Source organism: Molothrus aeneus, chromosome 3, assembly GCF_037042795.1.
Source record: "Molothrus aeneus isolate 106 chromosome 3, BPBGC_Maene_1.0, whole genome shotgun sequence".
NCBI lineage: Eukaryota > Metazoa > Chordata > Aves > Passeriformes > Icteridae > Molothrus > Molothrus aeneus.
In genome coordinates this window covers 107102906-107123765 of record NC_089648.1, presented here as the reverse complement: position 1 = coordinate 107123765, position 20860 = coordinate 107102906, and the positions used below count along the sequence as shown (strand labels likewise).

Below are 20860 nucleotides of genomic sequence, written 5' to 3'. Positions count from 1 at the left end.
TATGTGGAAACTGCATAAAGTGCAATATCAGATGGCAATTGTATTTAAAAACATCTTAAGCAAAAGCACTTAACAATTTTCATCTCAAAAAAAGCTTTTCCACTATACAATGTCCTTACAGGTTCTCATTACCTGAAGAAAAAACAATTTGCACCAAAACCCAGATTGCTTGTTTGCTAAAGCTCTAGCTTTTGTTTCTTTCAGGAAACACTGGAATTATCTGGGCTCAATGTGTGCTAAGGTTACACCTACCTCCCACTGTGACCATGCTGTAATGCCATGAAACTTCCAACTCTATTATTTCAGTGAATTGTTTTTCAAGACAGTTGTACAAAATGTTTGCATAGGCAGGGTTTAGGGTTTTTCCTTTTATTTTTTTTACCTCCAGACCTTCCTGCTCCTTGGAATTCCTGTGCTTCTGTAACAAGGGGTTTGGGGAGTCTAATTATCTGGCATAGCAATTTTTCTGTTCATATTTCTGGAGCCATGACTTGGCACTGGGAGCAGCTGCACAAAGCTCTGCTCACAACCACAATACCTATAGGTAGGCTGGGGTGGAAAGCACCTTTGGGAACTGCTGGGGGCTCCAGAGTCAGCTACCAGTTTTTCTGATATGAAGACAGCAGAAGTCTCTTACCTACTCTCCTGCAGTGTAAGGAACTCTTGCTTACCTCCTCTAGCAGCTTGACCAAACTGCTTCCTAAGTTCTTCCCTCTGATTTGATGAAATTCCAGCTTTAGAAAGGGGAGGGCAGAAAGAGCATATAGACATACAGCCCCCAGAAATGCAAACCAGCTAGGAGTGGGAGGAGGACAGAAACCTTGTTGGGACTGCTGTGAATCTGATAGCCCAGAAATTTAAGCATCTACCCAGGAGTTTGTTTTTTAAGTCTCTGCAATTGTTAATTCAACTGCTAACATAGTTATAAAATGCCAAGCAGAATGGGAGTCTGGCTGGTTGGTTGGTACCTCTCCCACTGTGTATTTCCCCACACAGCTGTTCTATGCTCAGAAATCTGTCAGCAGCAGAAACTGTGGAGGGCCTGTGTCAAACAGGTCATTGCTGTGATCTTCTGAACGCTCCTTTAGAGGGTTCTGCAGACTGGAATTGCAGCCCCACTTCAAAAAAAAAGGTAGTGCAGATACAGGGACCCTCCACCTACCTTTCCTCTAACTGCTTGGAGTTGCTCCTCTAATTGTATGGAGTAGGGATCTATGCCTTGATCCAGTTTTCCCACCAGGTATCTCTTTACATCAGAGAAGTTTTAAGAGAAAGACTGCCAAGCATAAGCAGTGATCTTCCAGTAGGTCAGAAGTCAGTCTAGAATGAATTTCCAAGGGAAAGCACAGTCCTCAAGCTTGTTCTCTTCTGCAACACTCCAAGGTGCTTCAAGTCTCTCCAGGAATGCTCTGCACAGCCAGGATTTTATCTCAAACTCTGGCCCAAAGACACTGACCTTTACTTTCAGAAACAGCAAGTGGTAGGTCTGGGTTTGGGATGTGCACATCAAAGAGCAACTATTTAAAGTATATATCCAGGTACAGCAACTTGGATAACCTCACTGAGAGCTCTGCTCAGCAAGCTGCTGTAAGACTCTCCTGCATGATTACAGCACACCTGAATTACTGAACAAGACAGTAGTGAAAATATTGTATTAGGATTCTCAGTTCATCATTACCCACTAATAGAAAAAGCAAGTTCCCTAAAGACTGTTCCATGGATAGTTCTATGTTCTATTCAGCTTTTTAAATGTGGGGTTTTTAGTTATGTACCATTTTAATTGTGTAGGAAAGGTATTGAAAAAGCTCACTTTGGCATATGGAAAAATCACCATTTCATCTGCAATTTTTAGAAATAAGGTTTTTCTTTTTTATATTAGTGACAATATGGTATATGACAAGATGTAATTCTGTAAGATTCTTTATGTTGCCATAGGGGATTCCACCTCAGTAATTTTTCTCCCTCTATACCTTTTCCATCTCTGCATACCGTAGGCTATGATTGAAAGTAAATGTGATGCAAAACATCTACAAACTTCATCCTTCATGTTTTTAACTACCAAGAAACAGAAACTGCAACATTTGAAACAGGTGAAGAGTTGTTTAGTAAGTCTTCCAGTCTACATGATGACAGTTTGGAAATTCAGTTTGAATTACTATTGTGTTGAATGACTGTCCATGAAGGAATAGATGGCATTATTCCCACACTGAGCAAGATCTCTTTCTTAGCAAGTATTTAAGTGTTGATTATAAAGAACAGTGATGAAGGAAGAAGAAAATAACTACTCAAGTACTACTACTACTACACATCTTTCCCCAGAAGATATCTGGAATTCATCATTCTTACACAGATATAACCAACAGAACATATGCATGATTTGTAAACCCAGAGGTTATTTTTACCTTCTGCACAAGTTAACTAGAAGTAGGGAACATTTTGGTTTTTAAAATGAACTAACATTTCCATATCTTGGATTTTGATAAAAAAGGGATCTAAATGCAGATGTGATTTAGCTTTCTTACAATGGCCTTAATAATCATCACATAAGAGATGTGTAGTGTTTCATTAGGGATAGGATTGAATGCTGAACTTTGTAGTGCTGGGTTGGACTTGATGATCTTAAGTCTTTTCTAATCTAAAGGATTCTATGGTTCTAAGTTATTCCCTTGTTTCCCCTCTGTATTTAACTCTTGGTAAACAGATCCTTGATATCTTTGTTCCAACAGAGCTTGTCTGGTTGTTGCCTTTACAAAAGTTTACACTCCAGAAGGAAACCAAGCCCTTTGGCCTTCTTGGCCACCTGGGCAACTCTGAAGTTTTCAACAACAGCTCAGGCTAGTTCTTTAATTGGTCAGATACCTTACACACCCTATAGGGATTAAAAAAATCAGCTTCACAGGCATAACATACACAATTTCAACTTGGTATTTTTAATATCAGTAAGAAATGTTGCTTAATAACATGGTAATGTTTACTTAATGATTCACTTTGCCTTAATTACACTGTAACAAGCTGTCATGATTCCATCGTGCATTACTGCATAACACCTGCTTAGAACAGATTATTACTTCTGCAAAACACAATTAACTGCAGAAATTAGTTTCTTGACCATCCCCACATCTGTCTTGCTCTAGCTGACTAGCGAGTCCCAGGCTATGAAAAAGAAGCAGATTTCTGATGCTGAAAGACATCACTGTCATGCCTCTTTACTTCTTCTAGTTGAATCACTGGGAATTGTACTTGTTTTTCAAACCATTTGGCTACAGTGAGAAGCTGCTTTTCCTGGAATGAACGTCCAATGAACTGAAGCCCAACTGGCAAGCCTCTCTCTGAAAGAGCTGTAGGAACACTTATGGCTGGCAGTCCTGGAAGAAAAAAAAATACACATGCAAAGACCTACTATAAACCTTAGAGTAATTTCTGAATCAATTTTAAGAGAACCAGAAAAAATAGAGAAAAAAGACTAGCTAAAATAATTTGATTCAACGAAAAGAATGCTAGATGATCACAAGAAATTAATTAGAGAGGTTTAAGAGGTCAGCATCCTCTGAAAAAGATAATCAGCTCTCCTTAGGAAGAGATTTCTGTCTCTGGAACAGATTCATCTTACCTGCAGCCCACACTCAGCTCCAAGGTACCCTACTTTAAAATCTGGTCTTACATTTTTAAGCATTTATTAAAACTGTCCTTAGACCCAGTTATCACTGTAGGACTTAGGACATGGGGGTGAAATATCTTGATTCTAAAGAGAAGGTTAAATACCTAAAGGGACTGGACTTTTAAAATGATGAGGCAGGGGAAGATGTAGTTGAGTTCCTGCCCCTAGTCACCTGCCATGTTTGCAGCCTGTGTCAGGATGTCATCTTGAGCACTGCGGGTCCTGTTGTCCTCCTGGATGAATTCTGTGTAAGGTGCTGCATCACTCAGAGTGGTGGGAGTGAGTAAAATATCAACACCGCTCCTGAAAACCTTCACAAAGTCGTTGGCAATGAGACGTCTCACTTTCTGTGCCTTGACAAAGTACTTCTCATAGTTCCTAGAAAGGAATAGGGACGTAAAGGCCTGACACTTTAATTCCCAAAATACAGAACTTTATTTCTTAGTTACTGTGGAAAAGACAAGCCCAGTAATCCTTTTGGACAAAATTTTAACTGACACTGGAAGCTTAGTCACCACACATGTGTTTATGCTCTCATAGCAGAGGAGCTGCCAGAGAAGGAAGAGATGAGGGCATACAGCTGAAGGAAGGTGAAGGAAAAACAAAACCCTACCTTAAAATAATTAACTAAAAATCAAAACACTTTTATGACCATTTGGAAACTAAATAAACATTGAATTTCACAGAACCATGGAAAATTCTTAGTTGGAAGGGACCCATCAAGATAATGGAGTCCAACTCCTGGCCCTGTGCAGGACACCCCAAGAACCACACAATGTGCCTGAGAGCACAACTCAGACTGGCTTGGTGCTGTGATCACTTCCCTGGGGAGTCTGTTCCAATGCTCAACCACCCTCTGGGTGAAAAGCTGGTATCTAACCTAATTTCACTGTAGGGCAGCACAGCAAAGTCTAGAAAACACAGAACTACACATGTCTGAAAAACAGGAATTAACCATTTAGGATTCAATCCAGCAAGATACTTGAAGCAAATTAAAAAGTCCCATCATCTGTGGACAACTCCAAATGGACTTAAAAATATGTATGAGGTTGTAGTATTCTTCTCTGCAGAAGAACTTATCTTCACCCATTTTTTCCCCCTCAAGTAAACATGTGATCTATGGATTTCTGTCTTCACACAACTCTGAAGCAAAAACACATTAATCAACTTTATGTCTATCATTCCTTTTAACCACATATACAGAACTGGTAAATATGGAATTTTAAATTCAGAGAAGTTCAGTTTCAAAAGTAACTGTCATCTAAACCCTCATCGATTTGGGAAAGAAAAAAAAAAGTAAAGTAAAATAAACATGGAGTGGTGTATTATCAACTGCTACATGCCAGAGTGTTTACAGATAAAACAACTACAACTGCCTAAATCCCACTTTGTTAGAGTAATCTAAAGATTTAAGATTCCACAAAACAGCAATAAAAATGGTTATAATCAATGAACAGATTCAAGTCAGTAAGTTATACAATGGGAATTAGACCTTTTTCTACAATCACCTCAGAAATCCACCTAGCTGTTAACTTGATAAAGTCCCTAAGTGCCACATCTACATATCTTTTAAATATCTCCAGGGATGGGGAGTTCACCACTTCCCTTGACAGCCTGTCCCAACACTTGACAACCCTTACAGAGAAGACAATTTTCCCAATATCTAACGTAAACCTCACAGGGTGCACTATAAGGCTGTTTCCTCACATGTTACCTGGGAGAAGACACTGACTCCCACCTCACCACAACCTCTTTTCAGGTAGCTGTAGTGAGAGTGATAAGGTCTCTCCTTTTCTCCAGGTTAAACATCCCCTTGTAAGCCACTCCTTGTAAGACTTGTGCTCCAGACCCTTCACCAGCTCTGCTGTCCTTCTCTGGACACACTCTGGCACCTCCATGTCCTTCTTGTTGTGAGTGGCCCAAAAGTGAACACAGGATTTGAGGCATGGCCTCACCAATGCTGAGTACAGGGGGACAATCTCTGTCCTGGTCCTGGTGGCCACACTGTTGCTGATACAGGCTGAGATTCCATTGGCCTTCTTGGCCACCTGGGCACAGCTGGCTCATGTTCAGCTGCTGTTGACCAGCACCCCCAGGTCCTTTTCCCCTGGGTGGTTTTCCAGCCCCTCTGCCCCAGCCCTTAGTGCTGCCTGGGGCTGTTGTGACCCAAGGGCAGGACCTGGCCCTGCAGAACCTCACACCATTGGCCCCAGCCCAGCCTGTCCAGATCCCTCTGCAGAGCCTTCCTGCCCTCCTGCAGATCAACACTACCACTCCAACTGGAGCTGTCTGCAAACTTGCTGAGGGAGGACTCTATCCCCTTGTCCATCCCATCTCTAAAGATGTTAAACAGAACTTCCCAAACAATCACCCAGTCATTTTAAAACTTTGAAAAGCAAGGTAAAATAAGCTGTAAAAGGCAACATTTGCAAGAGACACAGATGGGTTTTCTCTACTACTTATTCTAAGAATGCTTTCTGAACCCTGCACTCTGTTCTTCAAAAGTAATTTACTGTGGAACAGGAACACAACTCTCCTGTTCCATCTGGGTGGAAGCTAACTGTGTATTCCTCCACAGAAGAGTTAACTATGTGAATTTTAAAGCAGCCTCAGGAAAGCTGATCTGGACAGCTGTAAGCAGAGGGAGCACACTTGGCAGGAATGTCGGCATTCCATAAAAGCTGGTTGTTACAGACTGACTGACAACATTCCTGTCTCTGAGAGCAATCAGAAGTCACATCTGATGAATACTCTTGCTGACAGAGCTCTTTCAAAGCAAGTGCACTACAGAGACTAATTACATGCCTAATATTTTTGTTAGTATCTGAACAAATTCAGACAAAGAGGAAAAGCACATTTACTAACATAAATTAGGATTGCTGGATAAGGGTTGAAAACTAACACCATAAAATCGATCCATGCACTAGCTTCTCTACGTGAGCTGGGTAAAACCCTGACTTCTGTAAGGACTTCAGTCCAATACTTCTGCCAATGCTTCTCATTCCCTGTACACTGAGACAGAGAGCTGCAGTTAATTTAATTGCTATGTGTCTGGCTTTCTCTAGAAGATCTCGCTAAAATGTACCAGCAGTTTTTCTATGCAGTTTTAATGAAATTAACAGCTACAGAACTTCTAACACTAAGACAGTAAAGACTTCAGTATGATTTCAATGTCATACCATAGGGTAGATTTCTGCCTAATTTAACTAATGGATGCCAATAATGCTCTGGTAGGGGAAAAAAGTCACTAAATTGTTCTACTTATTTAATTTAGGACACTCACTGGTAAGACTCTGGGAAAACATTTTTGTTCATTATTAAGAGGCATTATAGAGCTAAAGCAATAATAAACATACAAAGAGCTACTAGAGTAAGAGCAATTTCTTCATCGTGATAAGCAGTTAATCACCATTTGCTCAAAAATTCATTAACCTGGAAAAGCTGAATTTCAAGAAGTTCTGCTTACTGTTTCAACAAGAAGTAGTTTCCTGACAGAATCCTTCCTCTTACAACATCATTGAAGCCTTCTCTCCGTGTTGCAGCATACATACTTTCAGTGGAATCCTTCACGTCAGAACGATGTCCTGGAAAGAAAAGGCATTCTGGGTGTTAATACTTCTTGTAATCCTTAAGATTTAATAATGTCATAGTAGTAGAATAGGTCACTGTTTGCTGCAGCCTGACATGCTACTACTCTGGAAAAACAAAACACATTCCTGTTTTATTATGGAAATATTAAACTAGATTTTGAGCCCAGACACTGATATGCCTAGTAGTGAAATATATTATGTATTTATTTACACATTTTTGTCTGCACAAGGTTTTTTGCTATATTCCATCTTGGAGAAATAGTATCAACCATCCAACCAATGGAAAATCTATGAAAAACACTTTTTAGTCTATGAATAACACTTTTACATGGCATCCAGCAATGTTTCTACTGCCTGAGAAAAAAGTTTTTTCAAAGGCCTTACCATATTCCAATCCATCAAACCTGGCCATATTTGATGCCACTTCTGCAGTGCACAGCACATGATAGCAGACAATTGAGTAAGGAGTGTGTGGTAGGCTCACTTCAACCACTTTAGCACCTGCATTCTTAAACAGGTCAGCAGCCTTTGACCAGAGAGCCAGAATTTCACTAGACAGCTCTGGTGCATGATATTCCTTAGAGAAAAAACAAGAACAGGAGTTATTTTACATACTGGTTTACTTCTAATAGCAACTAAAACACAAATACTCCTTGCTAAAAATACATTGAAACCATTGTCTCGCCACTATATGATTTAAAGTACCAATAAAAACTTTTTCATCTACTAAATCCTATACAATGAAGGGGTACTAAATTAACAGGATTGAATCTTCTTAAGAGAATTATATTCATCCCAGCAGGATTGACATATGTATCACAGATCATGGAATTTCAGAAGTTTCTTCTGAAAGAGTAATTGCCCAGCTATTCCCTTATTTATCTATCAAGACTAAACTGTACTGCTCTGCAGTCACAGGTACAAATTCTTCAGGTCTAAATCCTAAAACTAGGGCTGTTAGTCCCTGTTGTTAAAGCTTACAATGTTATCAGTGGCAACTGGCACACCTTGGTGAAACAAATAAAACCACCCACCAAAGAAGAGCTACAATCATGGGGGTGGGAGAAGACTTAGAGTAGCTACTTTCCTATTTCACAGACAAATTATAGATATTATATTAAAATTCCCTGTTTTTGAAGATACTAGAGTATCTACTTTCCTATTTCACAGACAAATTATAGATATTATATTAAAATTCTCTGTTTTTGAAGATACTTGCTTTAGTTCTAAACCATAATATCAAGGTCATAATACTGTCTGATTTCTGAGTAGCTATCACTCATGTTTAATGTATGCATGTATCTGTTTAGAATAACCTGTAGCAGTAGAAAAAACTGTCCAAAGGATAGGAAAAATTAACCAACATCACAATTTTAGATTTATCAAGATTGAAACAGTATGCAGCTGATCAATTTTCCAGCACATAATTTTTCCATTTCACAGATTGTGAATAATCAGTCAGTGGACGTCTCTGCTTACCAAATTAAAACCTTTGCTATGCCTTTTCTAGCTTAGGTTCCAATGCTGAGAATACAATTAATAAACGTTATTTACATTGTCTCTTTGAAGGCAGAGCCTTTATTAAATTAAAAAAAGGCTCAAGTCCCAAACTTTGTTCCTAAATTTCAAACAAAGATGATTAAATTGCATACATCAGATGCCAAATTACAGATGTCTTTCAGTTCTTATTAGGATTCTGCAAATCACAGCTCCTTGTGCCATTCAATTGCCTTTAAAATTCTGCTCTATATTAACACAGTGGTATTTAGGCAAGGATCCCAAAGCTCTGCACAAACCAATACCAAGCTCACTGTGTGGGAAGGCACCAAGAGCAACTTGTTCGAGGTTACAGAGTAAACTAAGGAAAGGGCGGGCAACAGAGAGAACCAAGAACTGAAGTTCCCCATTTCCCCTAAGTTCCTGACAGTGCTTCCTACCACACTGACAACATGTTTTAGGTGATGCATTACTGTATGCTTCCTCCAAGTTGCCTGGACAGGCAAGAGAGCAAACACATACTGTTCTTTTCCAGGAGCTGCTTTTACTGTCTTCACTGTTTCAAATCACAGGAGACTAGGAGGTGGTGGCCGAGACAAGTATTTTTTTGTTATGTGTCTTTTATTTGTTCTTCCTGTCCATAACTGTTAACAGGATTTAAATGTTACCTTTGGAATTCCAATTGAAAGCTTGCTGACATCAGTCAAGTTAGGTAGTTCAAACGGTTTAAAGTCATCCTGAATTGTGGTAGAGTCCTTAGGATCATGTCCAGCAAGTGAACCTGAAAAAGACACCAAATGTGAAGATCAGGAAAAAGTTAGTTAGTTAGGATTCAGTCTGTTTTGAGGAAATGTTGTAAACAAAGATGTATGACAGAGTAATACCTAACAAAACTGCTGCATCATCCACACATCTGGTTAGGATTCCTGGCACATCCATGGAGTTCACTAGAGGAATGAGACCATGGCGAGAGATCAGTCCATATGTTGGCTTTAAACCTACAACACCACAGTGAGCAGCAGGGTTTCGGGTAGATCCTCCTGTGTCTGACCCTAAGGCTCTATGGTTTCAAAAGGATCATCATTAGTAAGATAATTCAGAACATTTCCAAATCATAAGAACGTGTGGCTTTGAGATGCATGGATTTAAAACTGTAAATTCTTCCAGACCACAAGTCATAATCACATAGCCTAAATTCCAGTCTGCTTGCTATGTCTATTTTTCATTTGTTCTCTGATTTTTCTTAGGGTCTCTGAATTTGCCATTAGGAGAGTCCAGTTCTCTTCACAAAGAAAAGGCAGATAGGTAGAATTCAAACCATCTGAAAATGACCCCAAATATCTTTTTCTGCGTTCCCTGCCCCTATACTGTGGTCTGTTCCAATACTCTGGACTCCAACTGGCACATCTGATTTAGGGAACAATTTTCAACACTTATATCTTATTTATTGGGTAACCAATGCACCATGAATCAGCATTTTCCAGGATAAAAAGGAAGAACGACACTTCTTGCCCCTAACAAGAGGGCATACTTTGGAAAGATGTTTTTCCTGTTTCCAAATCTAAAAAGATTGATCAGAACTCCCAGTTTACATTAGCTTAGGTACAATTAAAACACAGTATATCATTATTATTATTATGTTGAATTCCTCTTTCCTTATCCACAAGTGAAACCTTGTTCTTTCTAAATTGAAACTTTTATTACAAAAATTGTACTGCAATGAAACATGTTGTTCTCTTGTTTTTAATAAATTTAACTCAAGCAGCATTAAAAAGATAAAGCAGTTTTCATTCAAATCTTTGCCAAAACCAATTTAAACTCCAGAAACAGGTATAATTTTTATTGAAGTCAATATATGGGCTTTTCCCATAGCCATTTGTTTATGAGATGGCTGAACCAATTCAACTGACTTTCCTGAAGTGGAATTTTTTCCAAAGCATTTGTGTTGATGCAAAACATCCTCAATTTTATAGCATTTTTGGACATCCAAATCCCAAACTGAAAATGTAAAGACTGGCAGCATTCCTGGTGCTTGAAAAACACTAATAGGATGGATATACAATAGGTTATATGCAATAAAATAGCTGGACAAAAAAATCTCCCTGATCTGACAACGTGCTGAGCAGTGCAAAATGGAAGCCCAGCAACATAAGAAAAGGTGCCAGACCCTCTCAGGATCAGCCCATTCTGGCTCAGGATGAGAACCAGCAGTCCTTGGGAATGGCTGCACTGAGTTCAATTTCAACAGTATTAAAATGTTGAGTAGGTTACATCCCAGTAAAGGGCAAGGATAAGAAGAGATATATAACTTTAAAAAGTAATTTAAAGAGTTGTAATCAACATTAGCAAGAATATTTTAACAACAAAATAGATGCTTGTAATGTAGTCTATGGGCAAATAAGGATAAAGTAACTAAAGAGCATTTTTAAACACCTTCCAATTAAGAGCAGAATTGAAATAATCTTCTATAAAACATGTTCCGACATGTAGCTCTAAAAATTGCCATAAAATGCAAGGTGTAAAGGTTTGTGATCAGTTTTAATAGTCAGATGGAGAAGACAGTATAGACAACTGACTTGCTAAACAGTGTGTTGATATTCCATGCAGTTAGTAACTACTATTAAAAAAAAAAGTCCAGTTTGTTTAAATATCTTTAGGAAAAAACTCCAAACAACCATAAATACACACTTGCCTAAAAAAACACCCTAACACTAAAATTGTTTTCTAAGTTAAAAACAGGGAAGTCTGTAAGTATCTATGTAGTAAGTACTCTGTACTCTTTTGTTAACTAAGAGATTTGAAAGTTTTTAGGTCCCAAATCTCATGTACTATTACATAACTGTGCTATAAAGACAAAGGAGCAGAGGAAAGATTATTATACTATTACAAATTGAGGGATCTCTTAATTTTCTGAATTACATTTTCAGTGTGTATTTGTGTAATGCAATTAGGGAAGAAGAGGATGCGTCACAAACCCCTTAAGACTTTTTAAGAGATTATGTGAGAATAAAACTGTCACTCTCTTACTGCCATCATAATTTTATATATATTTCACAAAGTGCAAAGTGGTCATACCACTGAATAATGCCTGAAATGAGTAAATCTAAATTTGCCTGCATGGATTAATTCTGGCTTCATGATATGCCACGAGTAACCTAGGGATGCTGAAATAAATTTTTGCATGCCAGTGCCAATAACCCTCCTATTTCCTACTAGCTTATGAGAAAATTATAAAATTAAAACACTCCAAAAATATTTTGAGACATTTAGGGAAAGACAATTTTAAAAGCCTCTTACGCAAAACATGTGAAAGACGACACAGCAGCCGCGCTGCCTCCTGAGCTCCCTCCCGTTATTACCCAGTTTGACTCTTCATCTTCAGAATGGGATTTTGGGACAGACTTTTCCTTGTACTGTTTTGAATAACTCCAGGGATTTCTGACTGGTCCAAACACTCCATCCGTGCTCCCAGAACTGAGATAGTCAGACAGGACAAATACAGACAGAAGTGACAAATGACACACTTGTATTCCTCAATTTATTTTTTTAATCCAATTCCTCATCATGCTTGCAAATTCAATTTCCACACAAGAAGACTGGTGTATGTAAATCCTTAAGCAGTCAACTTCTACAACATTATATACAAAATTCATAGCTGTTCATCAGTTCCTGACACAGAACCTGAACTGGTACCTCTTTCTAACTTCTGCTAATGCCACTGAAACGAACAGAGTCACGAAGACCTAAAACTGATTTAAGATATGTAACAGTACAGGAGCATATCTCTTTCAAAACCAAGGTATTCTGTTTTTCCAGCCCTGTATTTGACACAAGATCGCTGTTGTGAGGAAAAACATGCTGCTAGAGGTGGAGAAAAGCTCCACAATACCAGGAACACACATTTCTCTGAAATGCCACACTATTATTCACTCTGTAGCCCTCTGCAGAGGCCACAGTTCACTGGTTCAGAATGCCAGACTGGCTTCTCAGAAACTGGTTTCAGCCAGCTTGTGTCACCTAGGTGTGAGCTGACACCAGAAGCAGGGGCAGGGCATACTTTCCTCCTTCCTCAGGCCCTCTACCCCACACTCCCCCTGACTGCCAGGTGCCAGTGTTACCAGCTGTATCATCAGACAGAACAGGCAGCTCACAGCATTTGAAAACAAATCCTATTGAGACATCACTACTTTAGAGCTGGATCTGCTCCCTGATCAAGAGATCACACAAACACACAGACCAGAATGAGAAACTAGTATTGGGATAAGCTCTTTAGGAGAATCCTGTGCTTTGATGAACTTAGACCAGCTGTAATACTGCATTATCAGGTTTCTCCCCAGCTTTTTGCCTGCTCTTCCTCTGAGGAATAGCTTTTTACATAAAAATTACTTTATTCAAAACAATATTGTCCAAGCACTTCCACCCCATCCATGTGAATTTCCAATCAAACCTTGGACTCTGGTTTTCAGTATAATAAAACCAAAATACAGCATTTAGTGTTTTTCACAGGTAACTAAATCCCAGAGATTCCCTTCCAAACCTGGCAGTAATTCCCATCCCTAACAGCCCAATGCCATTCTCTGCTACAGCTTGGCTGCCTTCACTGATTTGCAGAAGAATCAATTTGTAGGAGCATTTTTCAATGTGCTCCTGACAAAAAGTCACCACCATTAGCTTAGGCAACTTAAAAGCCTTGCCCTCGATTAGCCTGTGTGCAGCAGGTCAGGGAGTACCCATACAAATCACCCCAGTGGCCAGATGGCAGAGGCAGTGGCTGCCACTGGGGGCACGATTACAATTACCTAAGGGCAAAAAGCCATCGGTAAGGAGAGAGGAAAAAGCAGCAATTAACTGTGTTGTAACCAATTCTATAAACACACTACTGAATCTACGAGAAGGCCACTTGTCCTTGGCCTTCTGCAAAAGCTGGACTGCTTCCTGCCTCTCAAGCACACTTGAACACCATGTTCACAAAACTCAGCGTCTGTATCATTTACACAACACTACAAATGCTCAGGGAAAAGTTCATGCAGCTCTGTGTACCCTTCCAGTAAGTATTCATTGTTGTCTTGCCTCACAGAAAGGAGTTAAGGATTACAGGTAGATTGGAACAGATGGTATGTAAGCTATTTTATGTAAAATCAACACATTAAAAATCATAAACATCACTCACCCCATTGCAAATTCATCTAGGTTTGTTTTACCTAAAAGCACAGCTCCCTGATCCAGTAACTTCTGAACTACTGTAGCATTGTAAGGAGAAATATAACCTGAAAACAATCAAAACAATTAAGAGCAACTGATGAGATGCAAGTTATTTTTACAAGTAGCTACTCTGAACATTTTGACGCTGTCATTACCACTCAGACTTTACATAAAGATGAGAACTAGACCTCAAATGGTAACCAATTCACTTCATGAATGATAACAGGGGATTCTTCACTCCCACCTTCATCAGGAACAAGGACATCACCCCTAATACTCATTGCAATCAATCACAACAGGTCTGAGAACGTGCTTTAAGGAAAAGCATCTCAGGTAATATAACAACTTTTACAACAGTGAAGTCATATTTTGTTTCTTCTGCTATTAAAAAAAAACCACAATCACATCAGAGGACTGCTAATTTACTTCAACTATCTTCCACAAGGATTAATATAAGGTTTTACTTTGTGCAGAATAAAACAGATATAAGAAATGTTTCCTACTTTTGTTTTTATTATAAAAACACTGTAATGCCTGAAAATGTTCATGAACTGTTAATAAAAACAATGAGTTGAGGAAAGAAAAAAATTTCCTTAAAAGCATTATAGAACGTGATTGCATGTTGGGATTGTTAACATCTGCCTTTACTACAGCCATATCAAAAAACTATTTAAGACACCAATTATAAACAGAACAACAACAACAAAATAGGACTGTCTTTGGATTTCACTAGACAGAATAGTACTGGCTGCTCTCCTCTAGACCTAAAACCAATGTGAAGGAAAACGAGAATTTTGGAACTATTTTATTGTAGTGTATAGGTTTTTATTATTAATGTTGTTAAATGCATAGAAATATAAAGAGATAACATGCTTAGAAGAAGAAAAAGATCCATCTGTAATACCAGATGAACTTGGCTAGTGAAACTGGATAAATGTATTTCCTCAAATGACACCAGGTCATTTTTTGAAAATACTTGGATTTCTGGAAGACTCCAGTCCATAAACCCTCCAAAGAGCAAAATATCTGTTTCTATTTTAAAAGCTTTACTGTACCTTTTAGCATGTTTGATGCACATGTTGTCTCAATGCCAGCTGTATTAAAGTTGTCTTTTACAGCAATAGGAATTCCATCTAGAATGCCCAGTGGCTGACCTGCATTAGAAATGATTGTAAAACAACAGAAATTAAAGCAAAATGTGCCCTATATATATTATGTTCTCATCAATTACTGATTATTTTACATTACATTATTTTACAATCTTGCTTTCCACTTGGCATTTGATGGTTGTCTGTTCCATTTCCAAGAACCACCTTCCATTCCAACTCAAGCTTTGAGCACTCTGCCCAAACCAGACCTCGTGTCTAAGCCCTCCACCTGCTTTCATCCAGGCTGGCTGTCCCAATGGAGTGCATTCCAATGTCACCACACAGTGCTTATTGCAGCCATAGGTGCTACTAAATCCACCCTATCACTAGGCTTGGAGCCATGAACTCTGCCTACCTGACATACACAGTAGATTAATTACTGAAACAGAGAAAATCCTTCCCAAATAATTGATTATCCACCATCAAAAAAAAAAAACAACAGAACCAACAAACACCACAAAAAAAAAAAAAAAAAAAAAAAAACAAACAACACCAACCCAAAACCTAAATGGCCTACATCAGGAAACAAAACAACCTGTCTGACAATTTTATTGAGCTGTCAGAGGACAGCAAGTGTCACACGTGAAGGAAAACATGTACTCCACAAGGTGAAATTTACCTTTCCCGCCTTTCTTGAAACACAAAGGAAAATGAGGATGGCAATCTTCTAAATGCTGCAGATAAGAGGACTGAAAGCTGTTCTGTTCTCCAATTACTAACTGCAATTAATAAAGCTGCATTATTTTAATTTGCATTCTTAATTAAAAACTCGATAGGTTGTGCTAGCTGTTTGCCTATCCCAGTCTGGAGGCCCGTGAATGACCACTGCATTTGCCTATTCATCGCAGGCTACATATTCCAAATGAACTGCTGAGGGAAAGAAGCAGCAGACACCAAGCAGCAGTGCTGTCCAAGAGGCACAGAGCCTATTTAACCTGCAGTGCCTCGTTTGGTCCAGGTTTTCCTCCTGTTTTTTTGGGCTAAATACTCTCCTGAGTGCCAAGTGTATACCCACGGAAACCTCAAGTGTGAGCTTCATCTCCCAAGAGTCAAATAAGCCAAGACACCCCTTTTAAAAAGCAAAGGTGCTTCGTCTAATACAGACAGCTCCTCCTCAGCAGCTTCTTAAGGACTGACACTAGTTACAAACCAACATACCTCTTTTATATCTTTCCTCTGATTCTTCAGCCTGCTTCAAAGCGGTCTCTTCCGCTACGGTGATGTATGCATTCAGAAACTTGGTGCTTTTGATGAGGGCCAGGCATCGCTGGCAGAGCTCCGTGGGAGCGACTCGTCCTTCCTTCAACGCCGCCGACACCTGGGAGCGCAGCCCGTCGTTCAGGGCGGCCGGCTGCCAGAGGCCGCGCCGGGGCGGAACGGGAAGAAAGCGCCATCCCCGCTGAGGGAAGGAGCGCACGGGAAGCGCTCTCCCGGGCCGCCCCGGGGAAGGGGAACGCGAAGGGACCCCGGTCACCTTGCTTACCCGCCCCGCTCCTCGGCATCCCCGGCAGGCGGACAGACCCCACTCACCTGGCGGAGAGAGGCGCGCAGCATGGCTCTCCCTGCCCGTCGCCGCCTCCTCACGCCCGCCGAGCGACCCCTATCCTTACCCCGGCTCGGCGACCGCGCGCCGCCATCTTGCCGCAACACCCCGCGGCACCATTGGCAGGGCGGCCAAGAAGGCGGCCGCCCATTGGCTGCGGGGGCCGCTGGGCTGAGCGCTGTGGGGCGAAGGAGCGCCCCGGCCCGATCCTGATCCTTATCCCGATCCCGAACCCGGGTCCCGGCCCGGCCCGGCTGCCCTGGCCATGCTGTCATGGGGAGCGGCGGGCGGGCGGGCGCTGCGCTGGGCGAACGGGCGGGTACCGGCCCGCGGGTTCCGCGCCTCTCCGCGGGCGCGGATCGCCATGCCCAGCTGGGTCATAGACCGGTACGGCAGCAACGAGGTGCTGCGCTTCACCAGGGAGATGATGTTCCCCATCATACACTTCCCGAACGAGGTCATCATTAAGGTTCACGCTGCGAGCCTGAACCCCATCGACCTCAGCATGAGAAGTAAGTGCCGAGCCCGAGCAGCCGCGGCCGGGCTGCCGGGATGGCAGGGGCTGTGCTGGGGCTGCGGCTCCGGCGGCCCGAGCGGTGCCCGGGCACCGGCCTGGCCCGGCAGTGTCCAGGGCTGCCTCAACACACGTGTTTCCCCGAGCCCTGTGGAAATCCACCGCCTCTTGGAAACTCTACTTTTTTTCAGGTTCTCGGGGAAGAACGATACAAAAAGCCACTGACAAGAGTGTGCGCGTGTGTGTTGAGAGGGTGAACTTTCAATTGAGCGATTGTGGTGCTGCTCTCTTGACCGAGATACGCCCGGCCAAGGAGCAGCATTCCCCCTAAGTGATGCTGGATTTTCCCATCTCCTGGAGGTGAATGGGGCTGGAGGCCCAAGTTCTGCCAAGTCGGCTTGCACGACCTAAGGCAAACCGTGGTGTTCATTGCCATGCCCATCCTAAACTGGCATCTGGAGACGTGCTGTCATCCTGCCCGGGAAATCTGGCTCTTTCACTGCCCGGCTCTTTGTATTTGACACATTTAATTAGGTTTTTTCCCCCAGTTTCTGGATTTGAAACACCAGAAGGAAGTTGTGGTAGTAGAATACCTTGTATTTCCTGTGTAGAAGTGCTTGCATATTGAATCAGATTCAGTAGAACAAGCAAATATATCTGTAGGAAGCCTGCTGACCCAGCTGTAATCTGTGCTTTGGGTCTCTAAAAATGAATTTTAAAAAATCTTTGAATATAGTTGGGGGTTTAGTGATGGGACATTTCCTATCTGAGGATTCCTGTTAAGACACTTTCTGGCATGATAGGGCCCCTAGGTGGACTTGTCCAAACAATTGAGTGGGTATACATGCCCAAATGCAGGCTCTTTTTAGGCTGAGCACTGTTATTAGATGGGTAATTCTGAGACTTCACCGCGTTTGTCTGTTGCTTACTAAATAGAAGTCCAGGTTACTCATCTTAGGAGATATGCCTTATTATTTTTTACACTTGCTCTTTATCTCTAAAATCTGTAAAAGTGTGAAATATTGCAGATTTTTTGCATGCTTTAGTTATAACAGAAATGAGGCACGTTATGGATAGCCGGTGCTTTCTAATTGAAATTGCACAGTTAATAAATGAGCACTCAGTGTGGTATGTTGTGGTTGATTCCATGTTTTGCAGGTGGTTATGGTGCAACTGCATTAAATATGAAGCGGGATCCCCTGAAACTCAAAACCGGCGAGACTGAATTTCCTCTAACGCTCGGTCGAGATGTCTCTGGTGTGGTTATGGAATGTGGACTGGGTGTGTCTTATTTCAAACCTGGAGATGAGGTGATACCACCAATGTCTTATTTTATTTCTTTTTTCCAAAATGTACACTTAAAATATACTATGAAATGTTCAGCATTCATTCTCCTCATAATTATTTTTTTAATGCTGTTGCACGCTTAATAAGGCCTATCTGGCAGTAAATTCCTAGAGTACTTTCTTCCCTTCATTTTTTTCTGTGAAAAACATGGTCTCATGGTCTTTCAGAGACTTGCTTCTGCAAGTTAATGTCCCTTCTGGGTTTTAGTTTTTGGACCATTGCAGCAGTAGCAAGAGTGGAATTTGTTTGTTTATATGTGCACACTCAAAAGTGCCACTTTGTTTTTAATTGAAGGTAGAATTCTAACAAGAAGGGATTTGTTTTTATTTTTCTTGAGTAGCTTGGAGTAGGAACTTTGGCTTAACCCAAGAAGCACTTCATGGGTGCCCACACAAATACTGATACTGTTTGCTTTCACCTTCACCAGTTGCTTTCACATTTCATCAGTTTTAGCATAGCAAATCCTGATTCTGCACCATCCTCACCCCTCTAATCTGGGCTTTCCTGGCATGGGAGTAGTTTGGGGGGAGTTGAAAAATTATGTCTTATACACAATGCAGTGGTACAATTTATTCACATAGCCCTCCAGTCCTTCATATAGTTGGTAGTCGGTTTTGTGATTTTTTTTTTTTTGGTGTAAAATAAGCTAAATCTGGTTTCTGATAAACAGTGAAGACATTCTGTGAATTATAAAAAAAGATTTCTTTAACGAGGGAAATTCCTGTGTACATATAATTGTGTGGAAAACTACAAAAATTGATAGCTGTTTTCTGTTTGGTTTTAGGTGTGGGCAGCAATTCCCCCATGGAAACAAGGCACTCTGTCAGAGTTCGTGGTAGCTAGTGGAAATGAGGTAAACTTCCAAAACTCTGGCTAACAAAACCTCAAAGTTGTAAAGACTGGCATTTTTCTTCTTCAGTATCTAAGTAACTTTATTTCTTAGTGCTTGGATTGATTCGTATTCCAGCTAGTTTTGAAGATGGCTGAAAATGTGCAATACACAATCTGCAATTCAGTAAAGCTTTTTTAAATATTTCAGTGTCACATAGGAGCTGCTGTGTGACTTAGTTATGGTTTTATTTCAGGTATCTTTTAAGCCAAAGTGTCTCAGTCACACAGAAGCTGCTGCCTTACCATATGTTGGTCTCACTGCGTGGTCTGCACTTAACCAAGTGGGAGGACTGAACCAAAGTAATTGTAGTGGGAAAAGGTAAGTAAAGAGTTCTGGTGCTAAAACGAAAGTTCTTCATTTTTATATTGAGCTGCTTGTAAGACATGTCCAGCAGCAATAAAGACTGTTACACCATGACATTGATACAGATCGGCTGTCTGAGGATGATGGATTCTGTCTACACAGCTGCTGAGAGAGGCTTCTTTAGAGGAAGGCTCAGATGAGGTCCCTGTATAGAGGTAAAAAATGCCCACCCAGAGAAGTTGTGGATGCCCTCACATCCACAAGTGGAAATACTTAAGGCCAGGTTGGCTGGAGCTCTGGACAACCTTCCCCAGTGAAGGGTGTCTCTGTGCAGAGCAGGGCAGTTAGAACTAGGTGATCTTTGAGGTCCCATCCAACCTAGGCTGTTCTGTGATTCCAATCCAGTGTATATCTAATGTATGGGCTATATAGAGAATTTGAGGATGTTATCTCCAAGAATTTGTAGGGACTTGTAATATCCTCTCAGTTGTACTGGCAGCTCACAAAAAGCCCTCTCAAGGACAGAGATGTGGTTCACTCACTTCCTGCATGTGTGGGCCATTTGGAACAGACTGGTTTTCCAGCTTTTTGGGAAAAATGAGCAGGTGACTGACTCTTATTTGACCTGCAGGCCAGAACTTTGATGAGGTCAGGAATGCAGACAAGAAAAGGAGAATGTACAAGACAAGCAGCCAATCAAATAAAAAAAATGACTTTGTTTATCGTCTGTTGATCTGACAATGGCAGATGAGGAAAAATGCAGTGAAAGGTTGGAGCAAATACCATTTTTCTTCTGATAATTGAAATTTTCAGTTATTTTGACCTTTGGATGTTTGAGTAAATAGATAGCAAGATCTTCAGAATGGAAATGAGGGCAAAAGTAAAACTATGGGAGTTGAAAAACAGTAGTTAAAATTACTGTACTGCATCACAGATTTAGGTCATAAAGTAATTACTGGGCAGCAGAAGTCTTGGATGCCTGACCTCTTCTTATCTTGGCTGATACTTTGTAATGCAACACACTGCAAAGGACACTAGATTGATTAAAATTCTTCACCCACATCTCTAGAAGACAATCGAGTGAATGATCATTCATGTGTCACAGTGAACTTCATAATGAAAATATTGAGTATTTTTTCTAAAGATAAACAATGTTCTGAGAAGAT

General features: G+C 40.7%; 2 protein-coding genes across 4 annotated transcripts in view; one reads left to right on the top strand and one right to left on the bottom strand.

Annotated features, from left to right (window-relative positions):
* Positions 1 to 2907: 2907 nt before the first annotated feature.
* Positions 2908 to 16806, bottom strand: QRSL1 (glutaminyl-tRNA amidotransferase subunit QRSL1). Of its 2 annotated transcripts, none has more exons than XM_066547552.1 (11): positions 16626 to 16803; positions 16254 to 16413; positions 15003 to 15101; positions 13916 to 14012; positions 12043 to 12219; positions 9630 to 9805; positions 9414 to 9526; positions 7633 to 7825; positions 7125 to 7242; positions 3831 to 4036; positions 2908 to 3365 (listed from the first exon to the last, which is right to left on the bottom strand). In XM_066547552.1, the coding sequence occupies exons 1-11, from the start codon at positions 16647 to 16649 to the stop codon at positions 3154 to 3156; spliced, it is 1575 nt and encodes a 524-aa protein (XP_066403649.1). In that variant the 5' UTR covers positions 16650 to 16803; the 3' UTR covers positions 2908 to 3153. The 2 variants fall into 2 exon arrangements, 1 of the variants encoding a protein (XP_066403649.1); XR_010783424.1 differs by having other exon boundaries at positions 3283 to 3365; positions 3763 to 4036; positions 16626 to 16806.
* An 11-nt stretch (positions 16807 to 16817) lies between these two features.
* Positions 16818 to 20860, top strand: part of RTN4IP1 (reticulon 4 interacting protein 1) — a 44003-nt gene continuing 39960 nt past the window's right edge. For both annotated transcript variants that reach the window (XM_066547554.1, XM_066547555.1), the window contains exons 1-4: positions 16818 to 17150; positions 18311 to 18462; positions 19284 to 19352; positions 19585 to 19709. In XM_066547554.1, the coding sequence (XP_066403651.1) occupies positions 16904 to 17150; positions 18311 to 18462; positions 19284 to 19352; positions 19585 to 19709 (593 nt within the window). In that variant the 5' untranslated portion in view covers positions 16818 to 16903. The remainder of the gene's footprint in view (positions 17151 to 18310; positions 18463 to 19283; positions 19353 to 19584; positions 19710 to 20860) is intronic.

Bases quoted from the DNA above. Each gene is read 5' to 3' on its own strand.
- QRSL1 (XM_066547552.1), bottom strand. From the start codon at position 16,649: ATGCTGCGCGCCTCTCTCCGCCAG. The intron at 14,013-15,002 runs GTACAGTAAAGC...GATTGTTTTCAG, and splicing joins TGCATCAAACATGCTAAAAG to GTTATATTTCTCCTTACAAT. The intron at 12,220-13,915 runs GTGAGTGATGTT...TGACTATCTCAG, and splicing joins CTAGATGAATTTGCAATGGG to TTCTGGGAGCACGGATGGAG.